The following is an 18,316-nucleotide window of genomic DNA, read 5'->3' on the forward strand; positions in this document are numbered from 1 at the left end:
TCAATTCATTCCCAAAGAAAAAAAATTCGAGTTTTTAGACAAGTTCATCATCAATAATTGATGTTGCTAAGATGATGGCCTTTTTTACAAGATGATTCAGAAATATATCAATCATTTATTTTGCTTATGGCTTATTCACATCACACAAGTTAACATAACAAACATAATTGTATAAAAGCATAAAAAGACACAGGAAATTGAGTTTACAAACAAACATCTAAGTCAAGTATATATTCAATTGCGGCTTTGGTCGCTGCCTGGAAGTCGCTGCCGGTGTAGACCCTCAGTGGCCAGTCTTCAACGATGTGGCTGATTATTTGCATATTTTCTGCAACGTCGCACCTGGGAGGAAGGTTTGAACCCCATTTAAAAAGTGAGGCAGCGCATCTCCCGCATTTGGTTCTAATTATACTTAGGATTGACCATGTTTCGCGGGGTAGGTCGAATCCATGTAGTTTGCTGGATATGCAAAGCAAGTTGTGGTAGGTTAGTGGAGCATTGACCTCCCATTCTTCTCACTAGTGTACAGTTATGTCAAAAGTTGAGGATTAACAATGATCTCCTTGAATTCCCTGACAAGAACGTGCTTTCTACGGAGGAGAGCGGAGGCTATGTAGCTGAATGTGGGGAGCCAAAAAGTAGGTGTTGGTTAGATCGTACCTGTAATAAGCCGCATTGTGTGGTTGAGCTGGACATCAACCAGGCCAACGTGAACGCTATTAAGCCACATCGGGAGCAGTATTCAGTCGCTGAATATACCAAGCCCAGAGCTGAATATCTCAGTGTGGAGGCTGATGCTTCCCAAGTGGTGCTGCATGGTTTCTGGATGATGTTATCACACGTTTTGATCTTAGCTGCTATTTTCGACAGATATTCTTTAAAACTCAAAGTTCTGTCTAGGTATTTAGGTTGTTTATTATGTTTAAGTAGCATGCCTTCAAAGTAAATCTGCAGTTCTCTATCGGCTAATTTGTTGTTCAGGTGGGAACTAGAGAAATCTGTCTTGGCAGTACTTGCTTTTAGTCCCCACTCGCGAAAGTATTGCCTGATAGCCAGCAGGTCGTTTGTTAGGATATCCTCGGTGACTTCAAAATCTTTGTGTTTAGCAGCTAGTGACCAGTCGTCAGTGTATGTAACTTTCTCGAAATCGTTTCAGGCATGTCAGCAATATATAAGCAGTAGGGGGCAAGTACTGATCCCTGTGGTAAGCCGTTGTTAAGCTTCTTCTGAGCATTCATGATATTACCCAAAAGTACTTGGGAGCTTCTATTGGAGAACATAGCATCTATCAGGTCTACTGTTTTCTTGAAGGGTATTACACGCATGTGCTTAAAAATGATGCCTGATTTCCATACAGTGTCGTACGCAGTGTCTTTAAAGACGGCTGCTGTCTTTAGCTGATTCTGGAAGCCTACTTCTGTTAATGACGTTAGTGATAGGACTTGATCCGTGCAGTTTCTGGTAGGGCGGAAACCTGCCTGTTCAACAGGAATTTCATCCAATTTTTTCTGACTAACTCTGTTGCCTTCCTAGAAGTTTGTAGATCATGCTGAGTAGAGCGATCGGGCGGTAACTTTGTGACATATCGTTTGGCTTGCCTGCTTTCAGTATGACTATAGTTTTTGATAATTTAAGGAGATGAGGGATTCTGCCTGTTTGGAGAATCTCCGTGAAGAAACGGGCCAACGCAAGCGGCTGATGAATTCGATTTAGTTTTTGACACTGAACGAGGTGATCATAACTCTGTCACCGAGTTAAAATCTATTCTGCAAATGACGCATGTAGAAGCCACAGAGATCACTTCACTCCTGCGGCAACACAAGGACGATCCAATGCATTGAAGACTTCGGCTTGTAAGAGCGCCTGACCTTCGCTTTCCTCAGGTCGAGTGGGCTGAAGTCGGAAATTGAGAGGTTCGTCATGACCTGCTAGAATGATCTCCCAAAACACCTTAGTCTACCGCAGTAGCGTGATGGGGATAGAGGTTCCTGCAAGATCTGTCGCGTGGCGCCTAAGATCCTAATTCACTTGATATCAGCTTATCCAACATATGCGGTCTCAGCCTATATTCATCGACATAATGCGGCCCCAAGACTGCTTTATTACCATCTACATCACTTTCACGGTATTGACGAGACACCCATGTTGCCCTACGCTCCGGAGGATATTGAATTCGTTGTAGGAATGAGAAATGCCGAGTTGACTGGAATTATTCATTTCTCATCCTTAAGCTCATAGAAGCTGATGAGCCCAATATATTTCTTTTCGGCCAACAGGGCAAGACGATATTCGTAGTGGAGTTTCCAGCTTCCGGTGAGGCAAATATCGTCTGGAAAAAAATAGGCAAAACGGATTAAGTACTTTCTCTTCGAACTCTATTTATCCCACTCTGTTAAGATGGTTGTTCTGATTATTGGAGTTCGTAGTGGAATGATGCCTTCTCTACTCTCGAATCTTGAGATCATGCCGGCTTGCCGCACTAAGGCAGGAATTATAGTTGGACAAATGCAGAAAGCTTTCATTCTTGGCTTATTGCCTCTGCTCAGGGCACATGATTCTCGGATCCAATGATCACTTACCTCACGATGTGGGGAGTGGTCACTGGTTAATATCAATGCTTACCTTTCTGCGAAAATAACAATAATAAATGAAATTTTAATAATAATAATAGGCTGTGCAGCTCGTAGATGGATGCATCCTACACCATCTGGATGCCGGAGAGACGTATACTTACCTCGGGGTGGAAGAACGCCACTCACAAGAGGTAACTGCAGTGAAAAACTCTCTCCGCGGCAAGTATCAGCACAAACTTCGACAGATCTGGTCATCGGAACTGTCGGGGAAGAACAAAGTTGCTGCAACAAATATGCTTGCCGTTCCAATCTTACTCTACTCGTTTGGAGTAGTGAAGTGGACTCGGGAGGAGCTGTATCAACTCGACGTAAAGATCCGAAAAATGATGCATCTCTATAGGAGTTTGCATCCCAAATCGTCCGTCCCACGGTTGTACTTCCCCCGACAACAGGGAGGCCGTGGACTTTTGAGTTTGGAGTGTCTACATGATAGAATGGTACTGGATACAGCCTGTAAAGTCGTCAGGAGTTCGGATTCCCTTCTCTGCATGGTCCGTGACCATGAGAGAGCTGGAATTGGAGCATTTCTCCTTAGGACAGCTGCCCGAGCAGCTGATGAACTCGGTATAGTTTTCGACTATGAACGAGGTGACCACAACTCTGTCACCGAGTTGGAACCCGTTCAGCTCAGATAAAAGCCGCAGAGATCGCCTTACTTCTGCGGAGACACAAGGATAAGCCAATGCATGGGGTCTTCTTCAATAACATTGGAGACCTTGGCTTATCAAAGCGCCTGACGTTCGCTTTTCTCAGGTCGAGTGGGCTGAAGTCGGAAACTGAGGGGTTCATCATGGCTCAGTTTACCGCAGTCGCGTGATGGCTATAGAGGTTCCTGACACAAGGTGCAGGGCCTGCCGCGAGGCGCCCGAGACCCTAATGCACTTGCTATCAGCATGTCCAGCATATGCGGTCTCGGCCTATATTCATCGACATAACGCGGCCCTAAGAGTGCTATATTACCATCTACGGCACTCTTACGGTATTAACGAGAGACCGATGTTGCCCTACGCTCCGGGGGAAATTGAATCCGTTGTGGGGAACGAGAAGTGCCGAATTTATTGGAACTATTCGTTCGCCTGATGTAGTCCTTCTCGACCACCACAGCAAAACGATATTTGTCGTGGAGTTTTCAGCTCCTGGCGAGACGAATATCGTCAGAGAAGAGGAGGAAAAACGGATAAAATATCGAGATTTTCTCTTCGAACTCCGCAGACTCTATCCAGATCACTCTGTCAAGATGGTTGTTCTGATTATTGGAGTCCTTGGTGGAATGATGCCTTCTCTACTCTCGAATCTTGAAATCATGCCGGCTTGCCGCACTAAGGCAGAAATCTTAGCCGACTTCTTGTTGAAGTAGGTATGTATGAGGTAAGATAGACATTGTGTCCTTTTCAATAAAAATTAATAATTTACAGTTAAACCTGAACCCAGGGAAATCTACATGTCAAATTTCCTCCGAAATGAATATTTGTCATACAAGTGCTTGGAGACATTTAAAAAAAACGGTTTAAAATGTTACAAAATACACATATGTCAAAAATTGCATCCAGGTGATCCCGAAAGGCTATCACAATGTTGTAATTGAAAAAAAAAATCTGTTTAAAAATCTGTTTTTCCGTTAACCAGCTGTCGCACCCCTATGAACGACAACCCTCAGAAGTCGAAACGTGTGCGAGCTAAGGATTAACGAGATCTTACCTTTTAACGTGTGATTCCTGACACGGGTTGGACGATAGCAAGTGAAGATCGATCGTTCAGACTAGGGCTTGAACCACCGACCAACACGGCAGTCAATTCGAGTGAGTGAACAAAGCACCCTCGCCCAACCGCTTGGCTACCGACCGAACCGGCAAATAAGAAGACCTGATTTTCCTGTTTCCAGGAAATCCAGGGAAATAAATTGTGCTGTGAATAATATTCGAAGAAGGCACAATTGTGTTATCATGAACAAGGCCAGCATTTTGAGCATTTGTTGTGATTTACTTTTGTCTTCACATTTTAGTTAATTATTGTTATTTATTCTAAGTTATATTTTCATTGAAAAGGACACAATGTCTTATTTACCTCATTTATCAAATTTTTATTGTTGATTGTGTCTCCGCATTTTTTCATTGGCTTTTCAAACGAACCAAACTCGGTGAGATTTTGATTCAATAACTTGAACAGAGTTCGATGTGGTTGTCATCTTTCGGGATACAAATTTGAATACATTTTCGATGTTCTAACACTGCTTCTAACATATTTGTAAAAAATTTGTATCATATCTCTTTTTTCTCAATTCGTCAAAGCCATTTTTCGCCAAAAATTCAATGTCTTGTACAATAATAAAATGTTATCGAGTGTAAAAAATTGAAAGTCAAATTTAGAAACATCCAAATCAAGCCTATTATGATAAGAACTATCATACATCAATGATACATCATTGAAAAGGTAAAATTTGGTTCTGTTCAAAACAGAAAGAACCCAATGTAGCGCCCATAAGAAAAAATAAAGTCGATAATGGTGGCCGGAAGACGAAACGTCGGATAGCAAATCTGAAAACACCATTATGTAGCAGGGAAAAAGTGGCAATGTGAAAAGATCGAATTTGAAACACCCTGTATTCACAATCCATTATCCTAATAGAAAAATAAAATGTTGAAAATGTATATCAAATTTTCAATAACTTCTTTCATGACTCAGATAAAAAGTGTAGGACTACCGATCCTTCAGGTATTGATGCCTTTTTGAAGATATACTTGATGTTATTCCCGAAGTTGGTGTTGATTTCAGAATAATCTACAAAAATAAGTAACTATGTAATGATTTTCTAGGATATAATATTACTTTTATTATCATATACGATAAGCTTATTTGTTAAAATCTAATCAGGTTCATTTAGCGTTTCTAGTACTATTTGCAAATATATATGTTTCAAACAGGACAATGAAAATATCAACGCGTTTGAGTTGATAAACACCTTGAGAGTACATTTTCCATTTTACTTATTAGGTTATCCATAACATCTGGGTCATATGATGCAAAAAATATAAAATTTTGCATTACGAATCAGCACGCTTAAAAGGAACACTTGATATTTCATAACACATCTAGTAACGAAACGATCAGTGGGAAGTTACCCAAAAGAAGCGTAGGAGTTGACCCACTTTCTTCTAAATTCACCTAAAGAATATTCAATGAAAGTGTTCAAGTGAACTGAATTAAATTCGTCGCAGATTCTTTAAATGAACCCAAAAACAACTATTGAATCATTGACATCGGAAATCGAAGGGAACCTCAAATCCTGTTTTGTATTGAATTCGTTCAGAAATGATTGATTTCATTCAATCAACACCTACTAATACTAACTTTAGAATTTTGTTGATTTTAATCAATGGTACGATGACTAAAATTCTTTTTATCGTCCCGAAACGTCCAATTTTTCATGACTCTGGCGCATAAACCAGGCTGAATTTGACCGATGATTTGGGTTATGTTGGCTTTGGGGCCGCTTTGCTTTGGACTTATTCGCATACACCTGCGACTTAAGAAATGCTCACAAGAAAAAGTCTAACGGCGTCAAATCGTACGATCTTGGTGGACAGTTCACACCACCTACACCTGAGATGACTATGCCCTCAAATCGCTCCAGCATATTATCCAATGTGGCATGAGCTATGTGGCACACATCGCAGTCCTACTGAAATCACATTTCATTGGTGTCCAGATCATCCACCTATAATCGACCTATAGTGCTCGTCATTGATAGTAAAGGTCTGGCTAACGTTGTTCTCAAATAAATATGCACCCCACGCCTAAATTCTAGATATTGAACTACATTTTACTGTGATCTTGATAGAAAAAATAACAGTTTCAAAGCACCAGTGTAACAACCACAATTATATCTGTGATATATGCGATATTAATGATAGTTCTCTAAGTTATATTTCAAAATGTATTCTAACTAGAATATTTCAACTGTGTTCTCTTTTACTTTTTTTTTGCTTCTTGTGATATCTTCTATTTATATTCATTGACTTTCAACTGTAGCTAATTTTTAATTGATTAGTAATTACCCTGTTTTGCATACATTTTTTATCAACGCCTTTAAACGTTCCTGTGATTGGATGAATGCCTGTAGAAAAAAAGTGCTATATAATATCCCGATGACTTCGCCATCCCAAAATCTACACCGAACAGTGACTTTTTCACAGACCTGTATGGCAAGATTTTTTGACCTAAAAAAAGCATTTAACACATGTTGGAAATTTAAGATTCTCGAGCAATTACATTTATGGAACATTCGTGGTAATTGTCTTAACTTTGTCAACAACTTTTTGAAAAATAGATCCTCATTAGTAAGAGTTCACAATTTTCTCTCCCATAATACCATCGAAGAAAACGGCACCCCACAAGGATCCGTTATCAGTCCAACGTTGTTGTTGATTTCAATGAATGATATTATTAAAACTTCAATGAAACCTCTAAAGGCTCGTTTATATGCTGATGATTTGGTGATCTACATTAAAGGCAAAGACATAACTTAGATGAAAACCATCTTACACTTCCTAATGCAGTTAAAACACTGGTCCTCCGAAACAGGCTTCAAATTCTCAGTTAAAAAACTAATGGTATGGTGTTTTCCAAATTCTCTTCCATAGAAGTTCCCTCGTTAAAACTATTTTCAAATCATCTGTTAAATTTTTAGGAATGTGGTTTGACCCAAAACTATCTTGGAAAGAGCATATCAAACAACTAATACTTTCCTGTAACAAAAGACTGAACCTACTTAAAACATTAGCCAATAGAAACTGGGGAGCTGATTATGCCATGCTACTTACTGCGTACAGAACGCTAATTAGATCAAAAATTGATTATGGTTCCATTGCGTATGCATCTGCTTCAAAATCAGTCTTGTGACCGCTTGACACTATTCATAATACTGCTCTCAGAATCGCTTTGGGTGCTTTTCGCACTACTCCGATTGATAGTATTTATTCTGAAACTGGTGAACCCGCCTTGCAACAGCGACGAATGTATTTAACCTTATCACATGCCACATCCATAGCAGCAATAGAAAATAAGCCTTTGTACAATAATACGTTTACCAATAAATACCGGCACTATTTCGATGGGAAGACACGCACACCTAAACCATACTATGAAAGAATTCGAACGTATCTTCAGCACCTAAACATTGAATTCCCGGATGTCTATCCGTTAGATCTCGATCATCCACCTCCTTGTACTATAGCAATTCCTGAAATTAACACCAATTTACATCGCTATAATAAACACGATACAAACCCTTTTATTATCAGCACTGCCTTGGCCTCTATTTTAAATCAGCGTTACCATAATTTCACGAAAGTTTATACCGATGCCTCAAAAACCGACAATGGTGTTGGTGCAGCGGTGGTAACTCCTAACGATGATTTCAAATATAAACTGCCCTCTGACACTACCGTCTTTACCACAGAACTGTATGCATTATACAAGGCAATCCAGTACATTAATCACTCCAATTCTTCGTTAGGCCTAATCCTCACAGACTCCTTTAGTTCAGTAGAAATATCACAGCAAATTTATCCTATCAATCCTATTGCCAAAATGATGAAATCAGAACTGTTGGAAGCAAAAAAACTCCCGGAAGATCAGCATTATGTGGATCCCTTCTCACAACGGGATAGACGGAAATGAAAAAGCAGACCAATGTGCGCGAAATGCGATAGTAAGTGCTGAATCAGAAGTAGTATCTCGCAGTGTACCGAGTGATTTGAAAGTCTTTCCCAAAAATAAATTGTCATGTTTGTGGAATCAAGAGTGGTTAAATTCGCGATCAAAACTGCGTAACATTAAAAACAATATCTTGGGTTGGCAACCAACTTGTAAGAGCAGAAAAGCACAAGTGACTCTCACGCGCCTCCGTCTTAGTCACACAAGATTTACACACGGCTACCTTCTGACGAATAGTGATCCTCCTAGATGTGATGCAGTTCAGAGTGTAAACCATATTTTAATTGAATGCCCTAAATACAATGTTCAACGATCTAATCATCAGTTCCCGAATGGCATTAGAGTTCTCCTGGGAACAGAATTCCCCTCAAGAAATCTGATTGGTTATTTTAAAGACATAGACTTATTGAACAAAATTTAAATATGTGTACACATTTACTGTTTTAGTATTTATTATTAGATAGCATTGTACTGATCCGTCGCTAATCACCTTTCAGGTAGATGCGACTATGTTCTCAATAAAAAAAAGTGACTTTTTCGAGATGCATTGGACGCTCTTGGATCTCATGTGTATTGGTATCGTCCTAAATATGACAATTTTGTTTGTTTACGTACCCATTTATCCAGAAATGGGCCTCATCGCTAAAGACGATTTTTTGATAAAAATTAGGGAGAGTTGCCAACTGCTCCGGAGCCCATCCAGCGAACAAACGTCGTTGTCTATAGTCGTCTATCTTCAGTTCCTGAGCCAATTGAATTGTGTACGGGTGTAGGCCCCACTCATAAGGCAAAATGCGCCAAGTTGTGGTCTGCGAAAGGCCGAGTTCTTGTGAGCGACGCAAAATCGACTGCCTCGGAGTCTCCTGCACACTCTCACAGATAGCGGTGATGTTTTCGGCAGATCTGGCGTTTCATCGACGTGTGTAATTTTGGTCATAATATAACGAGAGCTATCTTGGCGTGCGCTGCCTATATCGTTGGAGTTACATGCAAATAATGTATCGTAAGATTGTTTGTCTCAAATAGTTCTAAAAAATAATGATAAAGTCTGATGAGCTGTTTTCTCGGGTTCCGCTCAGTGTTCTATGTATTTTATCCCCATAAGGATTATTTTCACAACGTTTCGGCAAAGTCTCATTTGCCATCTTCTGGTGATGTCTCTAGTGTTTTCAACTAGACTGATTAGTTCGAACTCTGTGTCTCAATTTATAGGGATATATGTTCCCATATACCTGCGTTGCTGCCACTACCTGTATTTGCTCGACTACCTGTTTTGGCCTTATTGCCTGAGCTGCCCCTCCTGCCTCTGTTATTGTACCAATATTGTCATGTGCCGAGTTTTGCTTCTGGGGTTGAGCGGTCTGATTGCTTGTGCGAAGCGATAAAACGGATCTCCATGCTGATGGTAATATTTGCGCATCATCCCTCTTGTTCATATTATTAGGTCGTTTTTCAATTTCAATAGCCTCTCTGATTGTTCGCGAGTATAAGTTTTCATTGCTTGCTAGTATTTTTGTGTTATCGAAATTGATGTTATGTCCTGTCTGCAATTAGTACGTGTTGGAAGAGAGAAGACGTGGTGACTTTTGCCTTCACTGCGTATCTTTGCGTATGTTGAGTCGTCTGTTGGTGTGACTTCAGACATCACCAGAAGATGGCAAATGAGACTTTGCCGAAACGTTGTGAAAATAATCCTTATAGGGATAAAATACACAGAACACGGAGCGAAACCCGTCATATATATATATATATATATATATTTATATATATATATATATATATATTATATATACAGTGTGACCCATTTAAAATGGAACCACCCCTGTAGAATGTGCATTTTTCAATCAATCTCAATTTTTTTTTATTGAAATATTAAGCATGAAAAACTGTATCTTGACACTAACTTTCACAATTTTAGTTTCATTTCCAAGGCACTCTATGGTTTTTTTTGTTTGTCAAAAACGGCAAAAGTTTATTAGGCAATTTTTGTTTCCAAATTTGACTACACCACTGGATTCGTAGTCGTTATAAATCAAAACTGTCAAATTTTCATTAAAAAATATTTGTTAACAACGAAGTTACAACAACTTCAATTTTGGAAACAAAGTATTTGTTTGTAATTTTTATTCAGATTATAGACATATTTGAGATCTGACAACACTGTCATCACCAAGTAGAACACCAGTGAATTTGTACAGTGAAAATCCGAAGTCAACAGCTCAATGCGTTCTACAGTTATAACTCCTGAAAATATGGTAATGTGAGAGATTTGTGGTGCAAGCGTTTTGTAATAAAAATCTGACTACGCCACTGGATTTGTGGATAATATTTCCTTAAAATCATTCATTTGAGTGTAGGTTACGAGAAGTGTATTCTAGAATAACAGAAAATTAAAAATTCATTTTCAAGTTATGCAGTACTTAGTACATTCTTCCGCATAGCCGCTAAAATCAAATTGATTTAAAGCATGGAAATCATTTATTCAATAATAAAACAGAGAGCAGGACAAAAATTGTTCCCTGTAAATTCTTCATAACTCAGCTAAAACAATCTTTTAGAGGAGATATCAATAATTTGAGGAAGCTGAACTCATTATGCAAAGGTTTTATAATAAATCAACAGTAGGCTGTGATTTTGACAGTTAATCATAAATAAAATAATACTTGTTAGTTACGTGCATTTAATAATGGCTTTGCAATTATCATTAGAAGAAAGAATTGAAATTGTGAGAATTTCTGGGGACAATTATCATAGTGAAAGAGAAGCAGCTAGGATATTTAATCACAGACATCCAAATCGACTTCCCATTGACAGAAGCACCGTCAGTAAAATTAACAAAACATTTAAAGAAACCGGTGCAGTCAGCAAACATATTTTAAAAAAAAATCACCGAAGAAGAAATTTAAACGAAGGTGCTGTTTTAGATTATTTTAGAAACCACCCAAACAGAAGTTTACGAGTCGCCAGTTTGGATTTAAACTTACCGAGAGAGACTATTCGACGATGTCTTAAACAAAACAAAATGAGAGCATTTAAACCTAAATTTCTTCACTCTTTAAAGGCAGGTGATGAAGTGAAACGTATGGAATTTTGTTTGTGGGCACAAGGCGAGTACCTGAATACAAGAAATTTTTTAAACTGCATAATGTTTAGTGATGAAGCTTTTTTCAGCACCAATGGGGTAGTTTCATCGCAAAATGCTCGGTATTGGGCTACGGAAAATCCGCACTGGATCATAAATAGTAAAAGTCAATATTCCGAAAAAGTTAACGTTTGGTGTGGTATAGTACAAAATAGAATAATAGGTCCATATTTTTTTGATGGAAACATAAACGGGCAAAATTTTTTGGAATTTCTAAATAACCAATTATCGGACGAAATAGATGAAATGCCTCTTGCGGAACAAGTAAATTTATATTTTCAGCTCGACGGCTGTTCCGTGCACAATTCGAGGATTGTTAAAGAGTGGCTAAATAACCAGTTTCCAAATCATTGGATAGGACGAGGTAGTGACTTAATTGAATGGCCATCTAGATCGCCTGATCTAACAATATTAGACTTTTTTCTGTGGGGTATTCTGACACAAAAAGTATACAGAACAAGACCAACGAATCGAGCTGAACTCATGCAAAGGATACGACAAGCTTGTGCCGAAATTACAGTTCAACAAATAAATAAGAAATAGTGTAAACAATATTCGGAAGAGATACGATAAATGTATTGAACTTAATGGAGGCTTGGTAGAAGCCACAAAAATTTGAATGTTTAGTTTTAAATCAATGTTTATTTTAGTATCAGTTTTTTCTTAATGGCAATTAATTGTTGAATAAATACTTTGAAACTTGTTTGTATACATTTTGTTTTCATCAGCTATAGAAGAAGGTAGAGTAAGTTCAGAATCTCATAAAATGTGATTTTCCAGGTGCGCTGTTACAAAAGTACGATTATTTATTATTGGGAAACTTCCAAAAAGCTTACAAGTATAACCATTAATACTTCAAGATTCTATCAAGATTTGGTAAAAGCGCAATTGGGAGATCCCATGACATGAGATTCTGAACTTGGTCTACTACTGCGTAACATGAAAATGAACTTTTAATTTTCTGTTATTCAATCATTCAATTTTTATTTTAATTTTCACTTCTCGTAACCTACACTCAAATGAATGATTTTAAGGGAATATTATCCACAAATCCAGTGGCGTAGTCAGATTTTTATTACAAAACGCTTGCACCACAAATCTCTCACATTACCATATTTTCAGGAGTTATAACTGTAGAACGCATTGAGCTGTTGACTTCGGATTTTCACTGTATAAATTCACTGGTGTTCTACTTGGTGATGACAGTGTTGTCAGATCTCAAATATGTCTATAATCTGAATAAAAATTACAAACAAATACTTTGTTTCCATAATTGAAGTTGTTGTAACTTCGTTGTTAACAAATATTTTTTAATGAAAAATTGACAGTTTTGATTTATAACGACTACGAATCCAGTGGTGTAGTCAAATTTGAAAACAAAAATTGCCTAATAAACTTTTGCCGTTTTTGACAAACAAAAAAAACCATAGAGTGCCTTGGAAATGAAACTAAAATTGTGAAAGTTAGTGTCAAGATACAGTTTTTCATGCTTAATATTTCAATAAAAAAAAAATTGAGATTGATTGAAAAATGCACATTCTACAGGGGTGGTTCCATTTTAAATGGGTCACACTGTATATATATATATATATAAATAATGAAAATTCCGTGTTAGGAATCACACGTTAAAAGGTAAGACCTCGTTAATCCTTGGCTCGCACAAGTTTCGACTTCTGAGGGTTGTCGTTCGTAGGGGTGCGACAGCTGATTAACGGAAAAACAGATTTTAAAACAGAGATATAAAGTTGAGAATCTTAGCGACTGGAGAAATGTAGAACAGTAAAATGGATTAACGGGGTCTCTCAGTAAAAAAATCAAAAATCAAAACTCTGCTTGACTTTGCCAAGCTTTCTCTTCCAATAGGAAGCTTCTTATTAATTAATTGAGTTTTGGATTTTTTTGCAAATGAATAACATAACTAATCATCCTTACTGTAAAAATGAGTGAAAAATAATGAATTGAACATAAAATTGACGAAAAAACGTTAAAATGTATGGATTTTTTGGGTTTGACAAATGTCATACCTTCACATAAATGTCATTTTTTAATGGACATGATGATTTGATAATCTTTGACTCTAAAGAGAGACTTGATTGATACAATTTTCATTGTTATCATTATGTTTTTTGGTGTAGTTCCAGTATATACAGTATATATACAGTAACTTGCTGTCATAAAGACCTTTTGTATCCAGGCTCCAAGACATTGACAATCTTGGAAAACAATCCTGGTATCATACCTTGTAAATTTTATTTCATCGCTATGAAGTCGAAGTGAATTTAATTTCGACTGTTGTAAGTATATTTCGCTTTGTGGTCGAATCATATCTCTGCAGATCACACTAGGTTTGTTCATAAAATAAACTTTCACAAAACATCCAAAGCGGCTGGACTAAGAATCTTAGGAACCAGTGGCACCTACGGCCTACGGCCTTCGATATTCGATATTCTACTTTAAAAAAGGAAAATTATCTTTATAAATCAACAATCAAGGCAAAATATAAGTTATAGTCCAATACCACCTCCACAAGCCACATAAACAACAGTTGTTTTGTTATTTATTTATATAGAGGAAGATAGGTTAGGTGCACAAAATGTCATATGTCACAGAATGTCTCGGAACTCGGAACATAAGTAAACAGAACAGCACGCCTCTGAAATATGTCATCTTTGTTTGTCTCATACAGGTACTAGATTCATTATCTTTTATTGGCTATAACCGATGTTGCCAAATGGTGAAATAGAAACGAATCCCTTTAAATGTTGAAAGTATTATTTCATTCCTCTCTTTTAAGTATTTAAATAATTTTTTTAAAGAAAAAGGTTGAAATGATAAGTTTATCGTTGTGTTGTTTCAGAGCTCATTTATGAAAACTACTTGATTTTCGTCAGGAGGAACATTCCCCATTCCGAATCAGCGGCAGTCAGTTTCATTAAGTAATCAAACGCGTTTTCGATTTTTAGTTGAATTCCACCCACAGTTTTTGTTAATTCCTCGAATAATTCATTAAAATATTAAGACTATTTGCGAATCGCTAATATTCATATTAGATCATCATATAACCTCAATAATATGACATAATTTTTTATGTAATATGGTTTTATAGTACTCTCACTTGCAAGATTTTACATACTATCGTTGATTATTCAGCTGTTTCATTCGCAGATGTGTTGTTCTCCGTTCGCTGTTTTGTGATCCTACAAAATTTGTTTTTGGGATGTTTCGAATGGTGAGTTCACAGTTATTTTAAGTGTTAAAAAGTGCAAGTTACAAAAGATGTTTTATAATTACAGAGTTATGTTATGAAGATGCCAAAAATTAAATATAATTTGTTTAGGAATATCCCGTAAACATAACACAGAAACGGTTGTTAGAAATTTCAAGTTGTAACTATAAACATATATCATTTTTATAAAATTCCATTTTAAGCATGTGGGTCAAGACAGATACAATAATTCATAAAATGTTCCATATTATGAAGTTAATAGTGATTAGTTCAACAAATGTTACTTTTTCATAAAAGAAAATCTAACCTTGCTTTTAATGTACCAGTAAACTAAAATGGACTGGACACAACTAGGCTTCAATTCGGACAGTAAAAAAATCAATATACATTCAAATCTAACCAATGAACTATAGAGATTAAGTGACAAATGGAACTTTTCCAAAACTAATTTCCATCACCCCCCAAAACAAAAATTTTCAAAACTCATTAATACAGTTTATTGTACAATAGTATAGCTTTCTCAAGTATAAAATAATTATTTTACGTTCAAGATTTAAAATGATTTTTTTCTATTTTTGGTCACAGAATTTTTGGGAACCGATTCGTTCCTACGTTTTGAATAATTAAATGAACCTGAACTATACGGAGATGTGTTAATCATGCAAAGAAGTAACTTTCAGGCACGAAGTGGTTTTTGAAAAAATCTGTTTAAAATCTGTTTTTCCGTTAATCAGCTGTCGCCCCCATATGAACGACAACTCTCAGAAGTTGAGAAACTTGTGCGAGCTAATTACTAACGAGGTATCACCTTTCAACGTGTGATTCCTAACAGTGAAGTGTTTTCTTATCAATGAACTTATTGTAAAATTGACTCTCATTTTAGAGATCGAATTTTTCTTCATCATTTACGAACTTTAGCTCTGATCGCTTGCCGATTTGTCACGGTTATTTTGGGAGCTAATTTTCCAACAAAAATTATCAATCACGAAAGTCAATTCACAAATTTTCAAGCATTTTGATTGTAATTCATAAAAAATTGCATGGACACTCACTCACACGTGCTTTTTTGACAATATTTTTTTAATGAAAACGATATGTCGTTTTTATAATAATTTCAATATGAGTATTTATTTTCCTTAGCTAATACATATGAATCAAATAAATCAAATTTATTTAAAAAAGAACAACGCTTAAGACATTGGGAAAATGCCATATCTGGTGATAGACAGACAGAAAAAATAGAGGAAAGCAAAAATAAAAAATAGCAGATACGTATGTCTATCTATATTTATTTACATCTTCCTATCAGCACATAAACAATTTCTAGGGAACAGCACATTTCATCAATATAATTTATATTTTCATTTGATTGTTCATCAAGAAGATGAGCTTTTATTCTTTTTTCGAAAGCTTGTTCACTCAAATTTCTTTAAATCTTGGCGAATTGAATTATCTCCTTATATATTGAAAGGATGTGGTGATTGGTTGAGAACCCCTATCCTACACATATTTAATTTAATCTTCAAATCAAATATTTATCCTGGTGTATGGAAAACTTCAATTACGACGCATATATACAAATCTGGAAACAAAATGGACATTAAAAATTACAGAGGTATATCAATCATGTCTTCACCAGCAAAATTATTCGAACATATCATTTTTAAGAAACTCATTGTATACATCAACAAATATATAGTACCTCAACAACATGGATTTATGAGAAAAACGTCTATCAATACAAATTTATTTGAATTCAGTAATAAAGCCTTCAAAGTTTTAGATAATAAAACTCAATTAGACGTTGGTTTCACTGATTTTCGTAAAGCTTTTGATCAGGTTCATCATGATATTCTGATAGAAAAGCTTAGTAAATATGGAATTTCAAGAAACTTTCTAGAACTAACGAAAATTTATCTTCAAAATCGGTGTTTCATTGTCAAACATAATGGAAAAATTTCGGATAAATTTCCAGCTAGGTCAGGTATACCACAAGGATCAAATCTAGGTCCACTTTTATTCATAATTTTCATCAATGATTTACCATCAACCCTGAAATATTCGGACTGTCTTCTTTTTGCTGATGATTTGAAACTCTTTAAATCAGTGCAAACAGTCCGAGACTGTACATATCTGCAAAGGGATATAAATAACATCTTAGATTGGAGTTTGAAGAATAAATTATACTTCAATCTCAATAAATGTTCAATCATCTCAATAACTCGCATAAAGGAGCCAGGAGCCAATCATATGTAGTTATGAGATTGATGGTGTGGTTCTTGAAAGAAAAACTGATACTAAAGATCTTGGATTGAGGTATAATACACAATTCTCATTTGCTGATCATATACGAGATATTATGAAATCTGGTAGTCGAATGTTGGGTTTTGTAATCAGACAAACTTCTTCATTCTCTAATATAGACATTATTAAATTACTTTATTTTTCGTTAGTAAGACCGAAATTGGAGTTTGCTTCTATTATTTGGTTTGCGGAGTACCAAACCTATATGAAAGAACTAGAGAAAATTCAGATCAAATTCTTGAGGTATCTATTTTTTAAGCGATATCACAGGTGGCCAAACTATAACTCAACAAGGTCTTTGGACCTACGACATGAATTTAAAATATTATCTTTAGAACAGCGACGCCAATTATCAGCAATAATATTCATGCATAAACTCTTGAATAACAACATTGATTCTTCAGAAATTCTCAGTATGTTACCATTTCACGTACCTCCTCGTCGCACCCGATTTTCGCTCATGTTCAATATTCCAACCGTAAGTACCGCAATGAAAGCACCACTAATATCCTTACTAAAGTTAGTCAATAGTTTGAATATATCAATAGATCTTGATTGGACACTTTCCCAATCAGCATTCCGCCAAAAAATTTTGGAAAATATGTTAAATTTACCTATTTAAGCAGTATTTCCCTCTTCAATTCTGGTACATATTTTATTATTTTACTATTTTTATATATTTATAAGTATTTCAAGGATTATATGAACTTCAATTTTTTTTATCCATGTAATTAGGCTGTAATAGCTTGTGTGGATAATAAATAAATAAATAAATAAATTATAAACCTTCCAAACTTGATGAGAAAAAGATATTTCATATGTGGTTGTTCTATGAATTGGAGATGTAATAAATAGTTCCTTTAAAACGAACGTTTATATTGTGGATATCCTCCCTGAAAGAATTTTTTTTCGAAATGTAGTTTTTGAGAGCCAATTCAATTTTATCTTTCGAATAACAAATGAAACTTGCTGTAAAAGTGGCTCTAACACTAATAGTCTTTTTTAATGCATTTTCCTTGTCAGCCGATTTGACAAAAAATTTTGAGCGGTCTGCTGGCTTTGAGTTTCGAAGCATTTTTGAATCGAATAAGAAAATCCGCCATTTTTTAGATAGATTTATAATTTTTTTCTACTCCCTCCATTTTAAACTAATCATTGTTTGACAGCAGGTAGGTAATAGCTCATTTAGAATACACATGCATTCTAAATTAATAGCGGCCACTTCAGTAAGAAATAAAAAAAAAAATGAGATAATACATTCACTCTGATAAATATGATCTCAAGATCAATTGTCCA

The 18,316-nt window shown here is 36.0% G+C and overlaps 1 protein-coding gene across 6 annotated transcripts in view; it reads left to right on the forward strand.

The window, feature by feature from the left end:
• The first annotated feature begins 14,494 nt into the window (after positions 1 to 14,494).
• The window catches only part of LOC141486617 (uncharacterized), a 48,827-nt gene continuing 45,005 nt past the window's right edge, over positions 14,495 to 18,316 (forward strand). For 4 of the 6 annotated variants that reach the window (XM_074184865.1, XM_074184863.1, XM_074184862.1 and 1 more), the window contains exon 1: positions 14,495 to 14,719. In XM_074184865.1, coding sequence (XP_074040966.1) covers positions 14,708 to 14,719 — 12 coding nt within the window. In that variant the 5' untranslated portion in view covers positions 14,495 to 14,707. The remainder of the gene's footprint in view (positions 14,720 to 18,316) is intronic. The other 2 variants (XM_074184861.1, XM_074184867.1) reach the window with 2 other exon arrangements.

This window comes from Leptinotarsa decemlineata, unplaced genomic scaffold, assembly GCF_025532065.1.
Source record: "Leptinotarsa decemlineata unplaced genomic scaffold, Ldec_3_MD MMD2_tig00026358_RagTag_RagTag, whole genome shotgun sequence".
Lineage (NCBI taxonomy): Eukaryota > Metazoa > Arthropoda > Insecta > Coleoptera > Chrysomelidae > Leptinotarsa > Leptinotarsa decemlineata.